Raw genomic sequence first — 20292 nt, 5'->3', positions numbered from 1 at the left:
ATATATATATATATATAACCTGTATTTATAAAGATCCTGCACTATATGAACAACCCATTGTCATAAGCCCACTTGCTGAAGCAACCTATTCTTAGAAATTCAAATATTTCTTATGTAGTCACTGGGACGAGAACTAAATCTTTAAAGACAAGCCCGGGATTCTGCGATCTTCCACATTAGATAATTGGCTCTGATGCATCTCAAATTCCTCCCCTATCGGAACATATTATAGTTGATGTTCTAATCAAAACCGATTGCTCAAATGATGATGTCCCATCTTCTCTTTCCTGACCTAAACTGACGGGTCTCTTCCTTTCAATTTGCTTTTTTTCTTTCCATGTCCTTCATGTGTCTAAGGACTCCAGAGGGACCTGCCGCCAGGACGCTCAGAGAAAGGTCAAGTCGCTCCTCTAAATAGGCATCCTGGAAAATAGCCTAAGGGTAATCGAGCTTGTCGAAAAATCTTTAAACGGATTGGCTCGTTGGTGAACATTTGCAGGTTGTAAGAGAGCTGCTTGCAAAAAAAAAACAACAACAAAAAAACAAAAAAAAGAAAACTCCATCTTAAACTCAATTACCTGTTTCCAAGTCTTTTATTAAGCAAGATGTGTTGCCAAGATAAACATCCCCAGTTAGGTTTGATGGATGAATGGTGAATACAAACAACTGAAACATTAAAAGCAAACTCAACTTACTCGACTGCAATGATTAAAGCTCGACTCGAAACAATCGCATAAAAATGCAGCAACTGCACTTAAAATGAAAAAAATGTGCCTCTGATGTTTTATTGTGCTCGGTCTTAAATCTATCACACGTTGCTTAGTTTTAACAATATTAAACTGAACATGAACAGCGTGATGATCACGGTGGGTTACTGTGTTTGAGACGAAGCAAAGAGCAACTGCAGGGCGTGCCATCAGGAAGATCTGATCATCTGTGACATACACGTCAGACCTGCTTGATCACGGTAAATACCAGCAAACAGCAGCAAAAAAGACCATTCAGTCTCGTCGCATTTAGGCTTTTAAACTAGACTGAGCGCTTAAAAAGTAAGTGGTACAAACAGATTAAAATTTCTGGTCATAGAAAGTCTGTTGCAAGTCCAGAATGACAATTTTCATCATCTGTATCCAAACGGCAAAGATAACATGGATTCAAAAACTGTGTTGACAGTTCTTCGGGTTATTTTCATCTCCTTCTTCTCTGACTTGAGTAAACAGAAAAAGTAGCCATGAATGCAGGTATGCATTCCATAATCCATAAAGTTGGTTATAGTACTCCTGGTGATAATGTATATGGTGTTTATTGTGTCGCCAAATGGCACTAAAGACTCAGAAGAAAACAGAAGAACAAAGCTTGTGTATAAGCAAGAGATCTCACTGTGACGTGTTTGCTCTTTACTCAGTGAAGCTACTTGCTTTCTAGATAAAGTATCCAGAAATTTTACTCAAGTAAAGTGAAAGGTACGACACAGTAAAAGTACTCCTAGAGGTACATTGTGTTACTTTTCTCCACGTCTCACCCACTCAAGCGCAAACAGGATAGACTGTCTCTAAACATGTTAGAAAAATGAAGTAAATGGTAGCCAGCAAAACAACAACAACAAAAAAACATTCAGGTATTATTTTCCACACCACGTTAAGGAAAACCGAGCTGCAATTACTTCTTAACACCATTCTCGAGGCAGACAGCAGGAGCATAAACACTTTTGCTGCTTGTATTTACAGTTGAACGCTTTGGTGAGTGCAGAGTCTGATGCAACGACCTTGTTAAGGTTCTGAGAGAATAAAAGCAAGTCAGTGAAAGGGAGAGGCTGATGATAAACTTCCTTTCCAGTCTTTGCAGCAGAACAGAGGAAAATCCCTGCTGGAATTTCAATGTGCTTATCTGCTCTGACTCGGTTTTTACACAGCGTACAGTTTCACTTTGCAGCCGACTGACGCTATACAGTAATCTGAGCAATGTAAAAACACATGGGGGGCATGCTTTTCAGCCTGCTGCCTCTGTGCTGTTGCCGTTTCAAAGCTGAAGCCCAGCTGTGGAGCCCCCCAAAACATGTACTCCGCAGAGTCTTTTCACGTACTATCTTCGTCCCCCCAGACGCCCCTATGGAGCTGCTCAGGTGGCCAAGAGTGGAGAGACGCGATCGTACTGGGCAGCGTCCAGCTGTGCACACATCGCTCGGTGTGAATGCCAAGCAGAGCATGCATTTTCAATGTAACTGTGTCCATAGGGGATTGAATAAAAAATAACAAAAAAGGTATTAAAACTCTAAGGTATGACACGAGGTAATGGTTGCCACAAATCTTGGACTTACGGGTAAGTGAAGCACATAAACAATTGTGCTTAAAACTAACCGTAGTTGTAACTGATGGAAGTATGAATTCTGCTCTTCAGCACAAAATCCTGCAGTACAATGTCTTCTTGACCTTCTGGTTAGGAGTATTTCAGTCATGAAGCAGGATGAAGCTCCAGATCAGACCAACAAGTCCAACATGGAGCAACCCCAAGAGGTTTTTCCATGTCCTAGTCAAAGTTCAAGCTTAAATTCCATTAAGATGCTGTGTTGTGACTTTAACGGGGCAGTCAGGCTCAGAAAACCATCAGTGTGACTCAAAACAAGAGTGTGCTAAAAAACAATTTAGCAATTTAAAGAAAAAAAAAAAAACTTCTTTAAATTGTGAAACTCTGACTTCAAAATACTCGCTACGCTTCAAACACTTAAGGGAGACCATAAAAGCAAAATCAAGATTTCAGGCTTGTGGTGCTGTAAAGAAAAACTGAGCATGTGTAAATGATCAACAAAGTTAAAATGTCTGCAAAATAAATGTGTCACAGTGAACTAGCATTTTCCATTTTACCGTATTTAACATCCATGTTGGCAGGTCAGTCCTGTCATTACATAAAACCTATTAGAGAAATTCAACAACATGAGGATGTAGTCAAGAATTTGACAAACTGAATATACCTCAATATTTCAAATCAGATCAGGACTTCAGAATTAAAATATGTTCTCCAGAAGATTAGTCATTGCAACTTCATGCACAAAAACGTAGCCATAATACTAAGAAAATCAAAATGTCCATCACATGTGATGTTTAGTTATCCCAGTTACTGACACAACTAAGTAAGCAGCGTTAAAATAAATTAATCTTTTTACTAAAGATGCATGAGCTGTAAAGATGTGGATAATGTGTTATTTTAATTTTAATATGTGCATTTAATGGAGAATGATACTGTGATAAAAAAAAAAATATTGTTTTTACAAAATAACTGGCACCACAGTTTCTATAAGGTACATATAATAAATGCTGAAACTTAAATTTCCTTTAAAGAGTAGATAAGTTTGAACAAAATGATAAAAATATTTTATCTTTTAATGGAGTGATGAGACAAAATGACCAGAAGTTTTGTTTTTTTTGTAAATTCTTTAAAAAGAAAATTACCTACAATAAAATAAAGTCCCATTTTAAATATGCATAAAAGAGCCATTTAAAGAAATATAAATATCATCAATGTCCCATTTTCATGCCACTGATTTACTTGCAGCTTCCAGTCTCAGAAACAAAGTAGTAAGATTATATTTTTAAGCACTGTTGGCTTGATTTTTTATCACACTTCCTATTAAATCACCTTAAGAACGTCGTTATCAAACAGATCTGTGATGTCACACTCAAAACTATTCACCTCACAGTGAAAAATCATTTCAGCCTCGTTTTAAATCCCATTCCTCGTCTTTCACTCTCTCCCTTTCCATTCCACAGCCGGTTTTCTTTCTCCAGACGACATGATTGGAAACGCATGCAGACATCAATACCCAAGCCGTCTGCTTGACAAGCTCCACGATTTCAGGGACTTTCTGAAAGTAATGAGACTTTGGGACACGTGTGTGAAAAACGGATCGCGTCGACAGGGCGAAACAGAAAGCAGGGAGGGAGGCTTCGTGTCATGCGTTAGCTCCCCTGCAGAAGTCTGTAAGTTGGGAAAGCAATTCGTATCTGCTTAATGAAGCATATAAAAGGAGTTTCCATGAAACGCCTTTCCTTTTGAAACGGCTCCATGACAACACTCGGCTCGGGTCACAAAAGCTTTTTTCCTGCTTCACGTTTTCCTGTTTGCTTATCTGCTTTCAGAATAAAGATGCTGCAGCATTTGATGCATTATTCTAATTAGACGAAGCTAAAACATGTTTATTGAGAAGTTCTGCTTTTGAAAAGTTTGCAAAGTTGTTTTTTTTTTTTTAAAAAAAGGTTGAAAATTAGGCAGTTCTCAAGAGTTTGGTTCTACAGGATAACTTCTCACCTCAAGCCACATTATAAGCTCAAAGAAAGCAGGATTTTTGACACATTTTCTGATTTAATATTAAAATAAAAGCTTCCTATGAATCTGGCATATTTTTCGGGGAATTAAAAAAAAAACAAACAAACCCTACAACTTAAGGAAACACACAATAAGCGTTTACATTCGTCTCTATCTTTCTCCTTCAGTCCCTTGTTCTTGCCCTCATCCTCTGAGTCTTACCCTCTGAGAAGCTGATGAGCCCCAAGATGTGCAGGAGCTTGATGGAGGCGAACACCAGCACCACGATGCCCACCGTCTGCAGCCCCTCTGTCTCCCAGATGGCGCTCAGCATCGCTCCACCCTCCGCCCACTCCGGGCCACCATACCCCGACCCAAACCCAGAGCCCGAGCCAGTCTCTTCCCCTTCCGAGGCGTCGCCAGGACCAGGACCAGCACTCCCACCCGGTCCTGCACTCCAGTTCCCCTGCACCCACTCCAGCGCTGCCCCAGCCTGCGAGCACCGGCCGGGCGAGTCCCAGCACCCTCCTTCTACCCCTCCGCTCCCTAAATCCAGTCTGAGGGTCAGGTTGAGCCGAGCCCACTCCCTTCCGGTTAAGAGCCAGGCGAGAAGAATCGTAAACTCATGAAGAAGTCGGTTAAAACTTAGAATAGATGACCTTAAAAGTCCCCGTCTTCCCCCCTCAAATGAGAGAAGTGGCAGTTGTGTAAAAGGAGGACAGAGGAAAATCTGGCTCCTCTCTGACAGTTTATGGCTTTCTGCTGCTCCTCCACGCGAACACCCTGCCTCTCTGCGATGTAAAGGGGAGGGAAGAAGAGAGGGAGTGGATTTGAGCGAGGGAGCGGTGAAGGGAGGGCAGCGGCAAGAGGCGCTCTGCAAGAACTTCTCCATGGAAGTGCTTAAATTAACTTCAACTGCAGCTCCTGAAATATGAAAGGGAGCCCAGAAAGTGTCACAAGATTATAATACCGCCGTTGACTACTGTGCTGTTTAGCAATATTAATAAATCAAGTAAATGGTGAGCTTCTGTGGCTGCAGAAAGGACTGTGGAGGCAGAAAACGGGGAACAAAAAGATGAAAGTGAGCACGGTAATTGCATCCGAACAAACGGACCGTTCTGAAAAGCGGGCATGTTAATCAATCATGCGCAGCTCACTTCCAACAGTTGAGAACACAACGTTTTTGTCAGCTCGTTTAAAAAGAAAGCTCAAAGTAAGCGCAAACAAACACATTCAAAAATGAAGTATTTTTTAAAAAAGTGCATATTTGGGGAAAAAAAAAAAAATGTCCGAGGCGAGTCAGAACGTGTCTGCTTAAACGGATTTCATTAAAACAGTTGATTTAACTTGAAGTCCACCTGCATGAAGCAGACAGAAAAAGAAAACCAGACACAGAAAGACAGAAAGCGACTGATTTATGTGATTAGTATTTGGCAGCAAAGGAGAGAAAATACTACCATCTGCTGGCCTTCTCCAGAGAGTCTGTTTTCTCCTAATCCACAGTGATTTCTCTACAAGTGCATATTAATAAATGAGAATATTCCATAAAAGGTAATGTAATTTAAGGATTCTGTTAAAAAGGCAAAAAAAAAACAAAAAAAAGTCCAACATGGCATCACATACACACACAAAGTGACACATTTCAACCCTGTCTTCCTGTTACTTCTGATGTTGATGACTTAATTCTGCACAAAACCCAAAATGCAGGTTGTCAGCAATTTGAATATTAGACGAGGGCAATAATAAGGAATTTTAAAACAGAAATGCTATGATCTAACATCAATCAATCAGAAGGAAGACGTCTGACTCAGCAGACAGTCGATGACGGCGTCCATCGACTGTCTGGTCAATGGCCGGTCTATTACTCCTCGTTTACTTCACAAGGAGGAATAGACAAAAGAAAGGCCGTAGCTAAAGAAGCTCACAGTGTACAAGCATATTAGAGGGAAGTTTAGTGGAAGGAAAAACAATCTTGGTAGGAGAAGTTGAAGAAGCAACAGGGAGAACTTCAGAGTGGATATGTCTGTGAAGTCAACCCCACTCACAAGGAACGGACTGCAGAGCTGTGAGAGCCACAGTGTGAGAGCTCCAACTGTGTTAAACCTCTCCAGAACCAGAGACAGTATAAGTATCTTACATAAGCAAACCAAAAACAAAAAAATTACATGTACAAAAAAAAAAATCAAAGTTAACAGCAACTTGAAATTTTTAACTTTTTATTTATATTTCAATGTACTGCAATGCACCGTTTCTAAAAGTATCTAAAACATACTTTTGAACTTTTTTTTAAAAAAATGTTTTGTGAGTAAAATAAGTAGCACTTGATGGCTGGAACAACAATATGTCTGCACTCTATTTGATTATTTTGACTGCTCTGCTTTCCTAGCCTTGCTTGAGTCACACATTACTGTTGTAAAATGCAAAAAGAAGGAAAGAAAGAACAAGACTCCCAGCTTAACTGCAATCATCACTGCAGAATATTATGTTGCCTCCCTGAAAGGAATCGTAACTCACCGCTTATTCAATTGCTCTGTGATAAATGACGCACGGATGGAAAAGCTAACAAACACGTCTCTTCTTTACATTCAGTGGCCCAGACCTGGTCTACGCTCCAAACCACATCACACAAAGGAACGCAAGACAGGTGGGATTCTGCTTTTCTTTGATCAAATATTTTTCACTTTAGAATAAAAGAAAACGTAAAGAAATGCACAGGATAGTGCAGAAAACACTTGAACTGTAACATTTTCTGGGTGCAGCCTATCTAACACTGGGGCTTAAAACTACTTTAAAAGACTTTCTCCCTGCTAGTTGTTGCAGGTAGAAGTAGTCTGACTCCTATGCTGGATGGAAAAGCAGTAAGAAAATTTAGATTTAAGTATTTTTCCGCTGTGCAAATACATGTGATTATCCAGTCCAACACTGTACGATTTTCAAGTGTTTGAAATGCTTTGTTAGTTTTACAAAAGGCAGCTGTCCTTTGTTTTGGGTCAGCAGAGGTCTTCACCTCAGAACTTTTGCCATCAACTTACAACAAATAGTTCATTTAGAAAGGGGGAGGGGAGGGGTCTGCAATCACATCCAGCCAAGTTGTTTTGAAAAGCTTATTAAAATGTCACACAAAAAGGTTGCATTTTATGTTAAATAATCAGTTATTATGACAATTAAGTATGACAATTTAAAACTCATCACCAGAATGATTAGACTGATGAAACCTTGAACTTTCCCTGCAATCAAACCACACTCAAGTCCAACATGTTTCCATTTGTTGGGCAAGTCCTTTATCTTAGACACACAGCAGCAGCAGCCTCACTCACAAAAAACCAACATAATTTACTATTCTGCTTTTCATGGCAGGTAGAAACCAATTTGAAGCGATTTCCACATTCTTCTGAACAAATTGCTCCTCTGTGGTGAACAGAGGGTACATTAAATGCAATAAATACTGGGAACTACTGTTTATCACCGTTTTCTTGCAAACATTGTTTCTTCTGCACGGTTTTGAAAACTGCGGCAAGCAAGGAAAACAGCAGAAAATTGAGATAAAATCTAAATTGAGCAGGATTAGCTTTATACCTACCTTTACTTGCGGCTGTAATAAACTGTAGCGTTTAACTCCCAGTATTATTTTGTTCTATACAGCCACTAAATGTAGAAACTAAGTACCACCAAACAGCTCAATTTCCATAATTCAACAGGTTTTATCTGCCCTGTAGCTTAGAGCCACACTCAGTGAAAAAAAAAAAATTATTCCAGCAAAAATAAAGTGGCTCTCATTAAAACCCATCATCAATCAAAGCGACGGCGGTGTGCCGGACGAGCAGAGATGAGGTCGCCTCGTTGTTTACACATCAGCTTAAGCTCAAAGTTTGATATAATTAGGTGGCACCTGTAGGGGGTTTGCTCAGGCATGCAAAGCAGCAGTAAGCATTCAGTCTGCTTTCTCCCCCTCCCCCCCCCCAACGCAAAATAAATGAGGTTGTCATACTTACAGAGGTGGCGCCTATGAGAGGGTTGGCAATTATGTGTTGTGAACCAGAGCAACCCTCGGTGAAGCGGCATGGGCAATCAGGCATGGAGTGCCGTGGGGTGACTGAAACCACTGAGTTATTTGTGGGGCTCACGCCGACAATTGTCTCTCTGGACATAAAAATGTAATGTTTGTCTCTTTACCCTTTTTATGCTAAAACAGTAGATGGGACGAAAACCTGAACATGGATGACTCGACTGATTTCAGCTCATTCTATTCGCTGTGGTTCACTTTCAGCTTCTAGGAACCACTCTCTCGGGACCCTGAGCTGGTCCTCACACACGGACAAAGCTTGGAAGAAGACTGTTCATCCTGTGGCAAATCAAGAAGCACAACATTTCACAGATGCTGCTGGTCGTCTTCTACACTGCCATTATTCAGTTTGTCCTGTGTTTGTCCAAACAAGGACAGGTCCACTCCAAACTGCGACAAATAATAAGGTGTCCAAAGAGGGTGATTAGGGCACACCGTCCCTCCATCCGGGACCGATACAGATCTGGGGTCAGGAAAAGAGAAGCTGAAACCTCTGTAGATCCCACACAATCTGGACACTAATTATTTAGACTTTTGCCAACAAGTCAGCGCTACAGAGAGCTGTTCGCAGAAACTAGCAGCCAAAGATTGTGTTTCTTCCCCAAAACTGTCTCTTGGATAAATACTTCACAGCCTTAGTCATCAGCTGCTCTGCTGTGAAACAAAAATAATCAATCCTAACCTGCATTGATCTGTTTTTTTTTTAATCCTGCATCTTATTTCCTCTTAAACTTATATATTTAGACATAATGTCTAAAAGTTGCAAATGTGTGAAACTGTAGTCAAATGTTTTGTTTTTGGCCAATCACCAAACAACAATAACTTTGGTTCTTATTCCGATTTATTAAATGTCATCCAAGATTTTGTTACAAAGCTAAAAGAGTTGACTTTGCTTTAAGCCGTCACTTGCTCCTTATACATTACCCAATAAGTTTTGTGCGTTATGTTATTCAGCTGAGCTGCCTCTTGCATAGTTCATTGTGCCCTTCTTTTAAACCTCAAACTGTAACAGATGTCTCATAATTCAAGCTCGGGTGGGTAGCAAACAAATGGGCTCTGCTGTTTTCATTATCATTTGATTGCTACAGGAGGATCCTTCCCCCCCCCCACAGCATCTACAACTTCTTAAAACAAATTCGTAATGTGAGTTATAGCAACATTTAAATTCCTTCTGGGATTAATAAAGTATTTCTAAAATAAATTTAATTGAATTCATATAATTCTCTATCAAAATGAGTCCTGACCAGGATTGTCAATTTATTAGGTTTTATATATATATATATATAAAGTACAGTAGCAAAGTTCTGAAAATGTTCATTTAAAGAGAGTTTAGAAAGTGATTGCAGAAAAACAGAGCTGAAACTGAAGCACTCCAGATTTTGTCTCTTGGACAGAAAAATTGAGGCATTTTTATTGTGATGAGATTAACACTAAGTAGTGTGTAACTGTGAAGTAAACTACATAGTACCACCCCTCTAAACCTATTGTTGTCACTGTGTGTGCGCTTAAGCAGCAGTAGCTCTCCGTTTAGTTACATAATTTTGTATAACGTAAACACTAAGACAACATAAGACAAGGGTCATTTTATTCAAGATTATCACACAGGCCAGAGCGTACTTTAGATCAGTCAATATGGTCAATATTTTTGACCAGTCAGCAGCTCAAGCTCATATTTCTTTGTTCACTCAGGAATTTTAACCTCATGTTTGTGAATATTTTCTTTGTGCTGTTGTTGGATAGTTTGTGCTAAGCATACTCTCCTTTAATCTCAAGCAATAAGTCAGCAGGAAAACTAACCACTGAAAGAAAATGGTAAAAAAAAAAAAAAAAAAACCAACAACTTTGAATATCAGCCACAAGTCCAGGTTAATACAGAAGTTTCAGAAGCTAAATATATTTATGCTGAAGTAAAATTACGTCTGTCCTGCAGCAGTTTTACCTAGATTGTTCATCATAGTGTTACAGGGAAAAGTCAATGCCTTGATGAAATGGACAGTAGCACAAAGCTTGGGGCAATGTGCTTCAGCAGATAACATTGACCTGGTCGTCTCCCTGTTTTGCCCACATTAACCCCACTGTTGCCACAGGTAAAGGCAACATGTTGCCACGGGGAGCAGGACATCTGGTTTCGCTGGACGCAGCTCGTCATGTCGTTTACAGTGGAGTATTCTTAAGAAGCAACGTGCCAGTGACGATTAACCTCAAGGTGCAAAAGGCAGTGTGAAACAAGCATTAGCTGGGGACAGTAAATGTAGTAGTGCAAAGGTGAAATGAAATTGCAGAGAGAAAACAGGAAGGCCGGAGCCACCGTCCACACATTAAATATGTAGAGCACAGTTCACCGGCAAGACAGAGAGGAAATCAATTCAAGTGGAGTATATGCCATGAGGTTATGTAATTGCAGATATGAACACTTTTTATATCTGCTTCTGATTTATCAGCACCACTACAACAGCAGATGCATCTCCTTTGAAGGAGTCCCATTGATCTGTTTAAAACACAAATACTGTAAAATTTTCAGAGGTAAAAAGTCAACAGACGGAGGCAACAGAGCTGAAAATATGCATAAAACATTTTTTTTTTCCTGTGGTATTTGCAAGTTATTTCATGTAAATGGGGTTTTGTGAAAAGTTCTCTTTTTTTTACCGAAGTAATGTGCTCTTGGCAAGCTGAGATTTTGAGAAATAATGACTAGCAGCCACCTTATACCCGTTATCAGAGCAGCGCAGGAATACTTTCAAATGTTCCCTTTTTTCGAGATCTTCTAACAATGCTTTTTTTACTTGACAAACCTGAAGTGGGTGCGGCTCAAAATGGCACTGAAGTGAATGAAACATGTAACCTGAATTTATTTTGATATCCAACTCAGACAAAATGTGGAAGGTGAAACTTAATGAATTCTAATTTTCCCTCAGACCTTTTTTAGAAGAGGTTCACCTGTTGCCCCTGAAGTAAGGGATGTTTTGTAATCTTTATATGCTCAATCACAATTTAAAATAAACATCAACCTTACAGCGATTTCAAAAGGTAGATAATATAAAAGCAGTTTTGAAAGTCAAATTACGGTTTTCAGATTTTTCTGATGACAAATAAAAATGAAAACTACTTTTTTCAGAATGTGATCACAATAAAACACAGTTTGCACAAAGAGGAGAAACTAAGCATCTGCACCTATATATTATTTTAAATTTTATTTCTGATTTGATTAATGAAAATAACCTTGTTCACGTTGGAGTAATGAATTAGTTCAGAAAGTTTAGGTGATGAACTATTTTGACCTGAATCGTTCAATATAATTCTTGCTAATAATGGACCAGTACAACACCCTGTGCTTTTAATGGTACCAGTATGTATAAATAATGGGTTTTTTACAAAAAAAAAAAAAAAAAGGCAATGTGACCATAAAACATTTTACCAAGTACTTCACCACTGCAACCGAGCTTCACAACATTATAATGAATGGCAAAAACATCTAATTAAAACCTCATCAGGTTTTGAGTTGCTTTTCCTCTTATAAATGTAGTTAAAATCAGATTCATTTCTGCAGAGAGCCATATGTTCACACGTCCTTCCAAGTGACGTAAAATAGTGCTGTATAAGATTTTTCTAAATAAATTAACCAAAAATTCAAAAAGGTTTCTGAAACCATTTCTGCAGAGAAACAAAAATATATCTCTGACTCAATGGACTCCTGAGGTAATTTTAAAACAATTTTAATAATCTATGTTTGGAAATAATGGGACGCCTTATTCTGATTTAACTGTGTGGAGACATCCATTGCTGGAAGAGTGTTAAATGAGATAATATAATTTATTTGTTTGGTCCATGAATCTAATAAGGAACTGAGTAAGATAACACTAATAAGCAAAGAAGATATTAATGAGAAACAGTTTTAGAGACCATTAAAAAGTAGGAAAATCAGTAAGTACAATATTGGAGATTCTAATATCACCCCAAACAGCATTTAATTACATGAAGCCCTATGGAGAAAAACCCCCAGAAATTTAATGAGCCAACAAGTCTTTGAAATTCAAGGCAAATGTAAATGAACCCCTCTTAAGCAGGACATGTGGCGTTTTCAGCTCCAGTAAGAGTGAAGAATCACACCAAGGCCCGGAATAATACATAGCGCCGTGGTTTTGTTGTACAGATTTCGAGTTATATTGGGAAGTGCCAAAGTTATGTGAGAATTCTGCACAAACACAGGAACAGGGAGGACATGAAGCTACAACAGTACACATAATACACTAGTAATTTCACCGAACCCATTCTGAGTTAACATAGATTAGTGTCTAACGGTCTAAATCCACTAAGGCCATGGTTTGTTGCATTTTATCCCAGTTAGAGCGTAATCAGTCAGGTATACTTTAAAAAGAAGGGCAACTATTCAATTCAGTTAGATTTAGATTGTTTATACAGCACCATTTATTAAATGTCTAAACAAACCTGCTGAATCTGAAAGACAAATTTATTTCTTCGGACCTAGTCCTGGTGAAAACGACCATTCTCAGAGATCACATCCAAAATTATAGATTTTCGTTCTGCAAGCTCTTGAAATATAACAAATTTTGTACACATGAAACTTTGTTGGCAAAGTTACCAAAATAGCTGCTGGTGAAAGACGTATTCGGACATAGATAATGAACAAGAAATGAATTAGACACCCTTAGAGAGGCTGAGTCCAAATAGTCATGAAAAAAACTAAATGAGAAGCAGCCTTAGAGTTAAATTAATATAATAAAGGGGAATGTCTTAGCTGAAAAGAAGCGTACGGTAATCCTTACTTAGCCTTTGGTTTAAGAGGGTCACTGAGTGCAAATAAACTGTGCAGTCAGAAGTCCAGCCTTGGACGTTCGGTAAGCAAAAGGAATCCTGCTGGAAAAGACAAAATTACATCTTCCTTCATGCAGTTTCTTAAGACTGTGGTTCCCTTATTGCTAAGATTAATGACGTGTTAAGAGTTAATGCTGGTGAAAACATCGCTAACAATGTTAAAATCCGGCAGAGAGAAATGCAACGCAACACCACCGCTTTAATGTCTACTCAAGTACTCAAGACCCCCGCCAAGTACTGCACAAATTGTCCTGGAGTTCACTTTGTTTTATTACTCTTTCATTGAATAACATTTTCCAGATAGCAAAATGAAAGCAATAAGGAACACTCTTCCCAGGTTATGAATAGCAATAATAGGACAAATATTAAAAAGAGACAGATTAGTCGCATAATATTTAATAAAAGATCACCGCCGTGATTCATTTTGTCATGTTGATTAACTTGCTCTATTCAAACAGCCTCCTTGTTATCGGCTCTTTTCTACATTCCTAACATCACGGGGCTTATGAGGTGTAAACAGTAATCATCCCTTTATGCATGCAAGAGTAAACCTGCTCTAAATTAGCTCTAACCTTGAGCTCTAACCACGTCATGCCTGCATGACGTGGCATTACGAATGCGGGAAATCATCTTTGTAGAAGATGTGACCGGATAGACTAGATGCAACACACCCCACATTAATCTGAAGCCGTACACCCTGTAAGCATTTTCTAGTAACACACACACGGATGAGCAGTGAGAAGAAAATCCAACTGGTCCCTGGGACTCCAATCAAAAATGCTGTATTAACTCTTTTGCACCAGTAGGTGGCAAATAATTAAGTTGAATACAATAAAAGCTCAAGAGACGATCATGCATGATGCAATTCAAGGCTGAAGGATTGGTGTTTTCTTTGACACAGTTTATTCTTTTCTCTCACTTGCTGAGGCAACTTCTTCAGCACACATTTAAAGTTTCATTCCGGGCAAAGTGAGACGCCCCACTATTGTTGGGATTTGCCGCTCAGAAAGTTTGATCTTTCCTATTATTATTTGGACATCCAGTCGACAACTCACACGCCACAATTACGTTTTGTTAGATTTATTTATTTATTTTTTTACAGAAAAAAAAGAAAATCTGTTAAAAAATCTGTCACTTCTCTTGAATTATTGATAAGACAAAAGATCCTTAAAAAAAAAAAAGAACACATATAAACACAGAAGAGAAAGCAGGAGAGGCCCCAGATAGTTTCAGTTGGCTAAATGACACCATTACGGCAGCATGTGTAATTCATCACATAAAGCTCAGCTATTTTAAGACTACATATACATGTGAGTGTGGCCTTGACTCATTATCGTTAAAGCCACTTATTCAAACGTGCCGGCTGGTAAAAGCCACACGTTCAGCAGGATAATTTGCCGTCCTTGTCAGCTGTCACATCCCCAAGCACTGGTGGCACGCCACTGTCACTCACTGTCTCACAACTAAAGAGGAGCACCGAGAATGAAAAGAGCCATTTGCGTCAGGCTGTGTTCCAAGTCTATTTTTATCCAAAAGCCATCAAGTGGAAAGAATACCACAGAGTAATAATCAACCTTTACAAGTTTCTGTGTAACATCTTGGCTGATTGGGCTTGTGTTGTGAAGGTCTGTTTATACCGTGCATCAGCGCATCGTTTTGGAAGTAGTGTGAGAAAAATGTCAAACCTACATACTTTAGGTTAAAAAGTGGATTGTGCACAATGAGAAAAATAATAATAAAATCCTTTCAATTCAAGAAAGATCAAGTTTCTGCCAGTTGGTCTTTCCATTAGCTGCTTTACATTAAAAAAAAAAAAAAAAAAAAAAAAAAAGTAGTAACCCTCCTTGACAAATCGTGAATGAGCTTGGATTGCCTTTTTTTTCCTTCAATTTTAATAGCAAACAAAAAAAAGATAAGTAGAAAACAAAAGTAAGCATCAAACATATTACTGACATGAAAAAATCTCTAATTGCTTTCCAAAAACCAGGACCAGATCTAGTTTCTGAGGGGAGACGTTTGCTTGTTGCCTGTGAAAGCTCAACCATACGGCAAGCAGCTTGGCAGCCTGCACAGAAAACAGATCTTATAAATAACAGGTGGTCTTCAGAGCCTGAGAGACCCAACTATTCAATATTAGATTCACACTCTGGTGACAAAAATTCAGTGTGGCACCTTGACAAATCTCCAGTGGGCATTGCTTCAGCTATTGTTCCCCATTAAGCTACACAGAAACTAAAATAAAAAAACCCTTCCATGAAAAAAAGGCACCTTTCACCGTGACTGTAATTTACTTAACTTATCACCTTAGCATTGATTTACTGCAACTCTGGACCAACTTTTCTTCTTTATAGTCAGAAACAGAGAACTTGCCCTGAATGGACAGCATCTTACCCAGTTTCAGTTTGAGATGAGATTTATCCTTTTCATCAATAAACAAGAAAAATTATACCTCTAAAGGTGAGTCAGCAGCCAGACCATTTGGGGGCAACCATCGGGTGTTTGTCAGCGAGGTTTCCTGGGTGAGAAAATGTCTTGTTTTGCAGTGGTTTTTACTTTTTTACGTTTCTTTTTGCATCAGGACAAAACAAATTCCATTAACTTCTTTCCTGGCCATCGTATGTGTAGCATTAGCCTGTATTAACTGTATGGACTTATTGTTTAAGTAGCGTAGAACGTAGCTTCAGCAGTTTGATAAATTCCCACAAGGGTTTACGTGCAGAAAAGTAGGATTTTTCCACCATTTCCAGTCACTTCTGTTATGTTCCAGATTTTTTTTTTATGTTTAGCAAACAGGAGAAATGTCATTTTTCCCAGATTGTTCCAGTTTTTAAGCTTCCAGCTGCTCCAGCATGACATTTGGTCCTCAGCTGTCTCACTCTCATTTGGATAAACAGGTTATCCAGCTCACAGATGATGCGAGCTTTCACAAACAATCCACGTTCCTCCTAATTTGATAAGCAACCATTAAATTGAGCACAACAACGGTTGCCGAATATGAAACGTGATCCCGAAATAACACCAGAAGCAGGAGTGAAATCGTTAAAAGCAGGATGGTAAATCCTAATAGTTGGTCAAATGTGCAATGCACGAGTCATCTTTAACTATTGAGGTAGTAAGCAGCCGTCAGGTGAGTCAGGGAGACAGAAGGTGGGAAATTAAAATAGCTTATAGGACATGTGTGGTGGCTGAATGAGCAGATGATAGGAAACTAGCCTTTCTTTTAACATTCTTCCATAATATACCACTTGTATAACTCAGAGCTTGTAGAATAATTCTATCATGACATTTATAAAAGGAGAGCAACTTCCTGTGAGCAACATGTGGCATCTCTGAAAGACCTCAAAGCAAACCAAGCTGTCAAATTCCTCCAAATAGTGCAAATGCAAATGCAAAAAAAAAAAAAAAAAAAAAAAACCTGGGCATAAAAAAGTTTGCCAAAAGAATAAATAAAAAGTAAAACCAACAGTTTGTCATTTTCCTTACCGTCATAGCCAGCTTCCAGCAGCCCAAACTGCTCCAGCACCTTCACAAACACAACCACAACTACCAGCACGCCGATCATTTCCAGTCCCTCCAAGTTCATAGTCAACATGTCGCCCGGGTCACAGCCTGCCCATGGCCGGTGACGCTTAAAAACCCAGTGCACAGGACTGTTAGCGGGCCATTTAGCTCCACTTTAAGAGCCCTGCATCTGTGGCTCTGATTAGAGACCGGCACAAGTCAGAGAGGGAGCGAGGGGGAGAAAAGTGAGTGGAAGGGAGAGGGAGCGAAAAAGAGGGAGGAGGAGGGGAGGCAAAGATAAAATACACACGGAGCTGTGAAGGGAGAACGGGAGAAAGGAGAATGAATGAAAGTAATCGCATTGAGAAAGATAAATAATAGACCGAAGGGTGGAAGAGAAGATGCATCCTAATGACAGATGATTGTCCACTAATGCTCCCTTTCAGTGCAAGTCACCAGTGACAGATGCTAGCAGCAAGATCTAAGTCACAAGAGATTCAGAAAAGCATTGATGTTTACCTAAAAATAAGATGGGTTTGTTTTTATCTTTTTATCCAGGGGGAGTTTGTTCCAACATTTGCGGCAACCTAAACTATGCTTTCACGTTGATTAGCGGCTGGCATTTCAGGCGGTTTTCAACAAAACTCGCTCAAAGTCCACAACTTCTCTGTCTACACGATGTGGAGGCTGCCTGTGGTTTAATATGGTTTATTTATTTTAATTTACGCCATTGTGTTATTTTAGTTTTGCTGTAAATAATTTAAAAGTTTTTGGCGTCAATTTGCCTCCGCTCAACTCCACTGACTGAAATTCGTCAATTTTCCCAGGACAGGGATTCCATCAGCAGGTTAAAGGGAAAATCTGTAACTTTCCTACAAAATACCTCAAACTAAAATTTCAATGCTTGTTTCGTTCTTTTTTGGGAAAGGGGGTCACACAGTAAAGGGGATGATATGGAGGAAAAATGCCCAAGCTGGGAATCAGATGCGAGGACTCAGAGTTTTACAACATCTAAAGTGTGGCGCCATGCTGGTTCTCTTTAACCGATTTCTCAATTCAACAAGTTTGGCAATGATGAGACCTGGGTGTGGCTGACCAAATTTTACAAAAATGTGGTTAATTATTGCTAAATCATACTTTCACAGGGATGGAGATTACTTTTCCCCAAATACAGCCATATTGATTCGGAAACTATCCTCCCTTACATTTACTCATGTCTCCGTCTCATTCATTTTTTTTTTAACAATCTGAAAAAAAATAAGCACGACAGAAAAAATAAATAAACCCAGCACCGTAGAAAAGTGTAATGGGAGGCAAAAAAACCCCCCCAAAAAAACATTTCCCCTGTATTTGATAAGTTCTACAATAAATCCCACCAGTTCACCTCAAGTCATTTCTATCTTTAGTCAATAAAGCCCTTTATTTCAGCACCAAATTATAAGCTGCGAACTGGATACCCAGGGTGTACGGCAACATTTCCTTATAGCACGTACAGCACAATGGATTTGATTGGAAAGCCCCTTAACAAAACAAAGAAAAACAAAAACAGTTTGCTAAACAACTTGTTGTGCCGCCCAGGCCATGCCGTTATAGTCCTCTGCCTTTCTCTGAGCTCAGCAAGCCTGTGCTTTAGAGCGTGCAACACAATAATCCCTCATTACGATGCTTCAGCTTTGGCTTGAAGCCTTTTTTTGTTTGTTTGTTTGTTTGTTTTAAAGTGGTGTCTAATTGGCTGGCACACTCTGATTAACAAATCTTTTTGAGCAAGGTCACAATTGATTGTGTATAATTTATGATGAATTATATGTCGTCGAGCAAGACGGGTCAAATACGATTCGTTTTAGTTTTGTTCTGAAACCATCAGTGGAGAGCACTGCTAACTAAAAGTATGATTCAAATTCAATACAAGTCGATAATTATTATTGATTTTTTGTTTGTTTGTTTCAAGTATCCAAAATACTGCCAAAGTGGTGACGTCACATTTCCTTTTTGATCCACAATTTTCACTTGTGTCATTTTTTACAGATCACTTCCTTCAGATCTATTTTTTTTTTATTTTTATTATTTTTAAGGAGTTACCTCCGATCTCCTCAGGCACACTGTGTGTGTTCTTTGGACTGTTCACTGTCTGCGGTCGGCTGGATTTTCATAGTAAAGTGTACCAATTGCCTACACTTGTTTGTGACAAAACTCCTTCATTTCCCACAATCCAAATGGTACTAGCAAGTTTTTGCATCTAGATCAGTTTCTGCTCTGTTTCTTCTGAATTTATTCTAAGAATAAATTAAGATAGACTATCTAGCGATTGAAATATTATTTTTCACTTGTTTATTGGAACCTTTGAATTTTTTTTCTTTTTCATTTTGCTGTTTTTCAAAGCTTTGAATGCAGCGAGTCTATGAAGAGGCTCCTGAATGATTGGTTTTAAAGGTCAGCAGGAGATATAACTCTAGCTTTTTCCAGTGCCTACAAGATGAGCTTTACCCTTTTTTAAGCAATCTATACTCATATTATTCAATATCATGGACACCAAACATTTCTGGAATGAATATTGCAAATATTGCACAACATTAGTCGTTTTGCCATGGATCTACAGCGAATCTCTGGATCTTTTAGATTATTTTTGTGTGCGCACGTTTGTACAGTTGTTGGCCTTCAACCACAGGTGATGGATGGATGGATAAACATATACATTAAACACTAAAAGAAAAAAACAACTTGTAGACATGTCTCTGCTTCAACACACCTGACTCAAATAATTATGTCATTACTTTTACTCTGGAGAACTTGACTAAGGACATGATTCAGACATTTGGTTCAGGTGTGTTGGACCAGAGATGCATCTAAAAGCTGTAGGACACCAGCCCTCAAGGCCTGGATTTGAAGATCCCTGAAACATGTAAGAAAGTTAACAGTCTTTTTTTTTTTTTATGCAGACCTAAAAAAAACAAAAACTTCTGATCAATTCCAAACATTTCTGGATCTTGGTAGACTGTCGGTGTCCAGAGAAACACAGGAAGATCATCTTTTCAAAAGGCCTGAAGCGTGTTTTGAATACGCTCAGCACATAAGATTCTCTCAGAAAAGAAGCCTAAACGATGTGGTCAAAAGAAATCCTTCGTGTTTCCTCCGTCTCATTGTGAAAGCCGAGTATGTGATCAATATAGCAGATGCTGAGCGTGTGTGCTCTGTAAATGAACTGTGCTGCACACACGTCTGCGTGGGAAGCTTCTCAGGAGCAAAAATCAGAAAGGTGAAAGAAAAATGTTGTAGAAGTCTGCTGAGAGGAGGTGCAGCAAGACAGGGAGCACATCCAAGTTAATAGAATTTCTTTCACTTTTTTCTAACCTAAGAGACCTAAGATTTTACAGGTTTTTTTTTACATTCCTTTTCAATTCTAACATCTGTTCTCCAATCACTTCAGAACTTGGCATAGGGTACAATCAAGGCCTTGGGCTAATGGTAATGAAAATAATCAAGGCTTTCATCATCGCTACATCAATCAGTGTATGATTGGTGATGAAGGTAATTGCCTCTGCATAGCATTGTGGTGAGTTGGTTGAAGCAGGGGAGCTCGGTGGCTCTGTGGTGTAGGT

General features: G+C 39.0%; 1 protein-coding gene across 2 annotated transcripts in view; it reads right to left on the bottom strand.

Annotated features, from left to right (window-relative positions):
* Positions 1-16865, bottom strand: part of kcnip4a (potassium voltage-gated channel interacting protein 4a) — a 45563-nt gene extending 28698 nt beyond the window's left edge. Inside the window, exon 1 of one of the 2 annotated variants that reach the window (XM_015054117.1) lies at positions 16679-16865. In XM_015054117.1, the coding sequence (XP_014909603.1) occupies positions 16679-16787 (109 nt within the window). In that variant the 5' untranslated portion in view covers positions 16788-16865. Of the gene's footprint in view, positions 1-4521; positions 5212-16678 lie in introns of those variants that run through there. The other variant, XM_015054115.1, reaches the window with a different exon arrangement.
* Positions 16866-20292: the final 3427 nt, after the last annotated feature.

This window comes from Poecilia latipinna, unplaced genomic scaffold (assembly GCF_001443285.1).
Source record: "Poecilia latipinna isolate Pla-1442-1.1 unplaced genomic scaffold, P_latipinna-1.0 Scaffold1229, whole genome shotgun sequence".
Lineage (NCBI taxonomy): Eukaryota > Metazoa > Chordata > Actinopteri > Cyprinodontiformes > Poeciliidae > Poecilia > Poecilia latipinna.
Note: the sequence above shows the minus strand (reverse complement) of the source record. Positions and strands in the feature narration are given on the sequence as shown.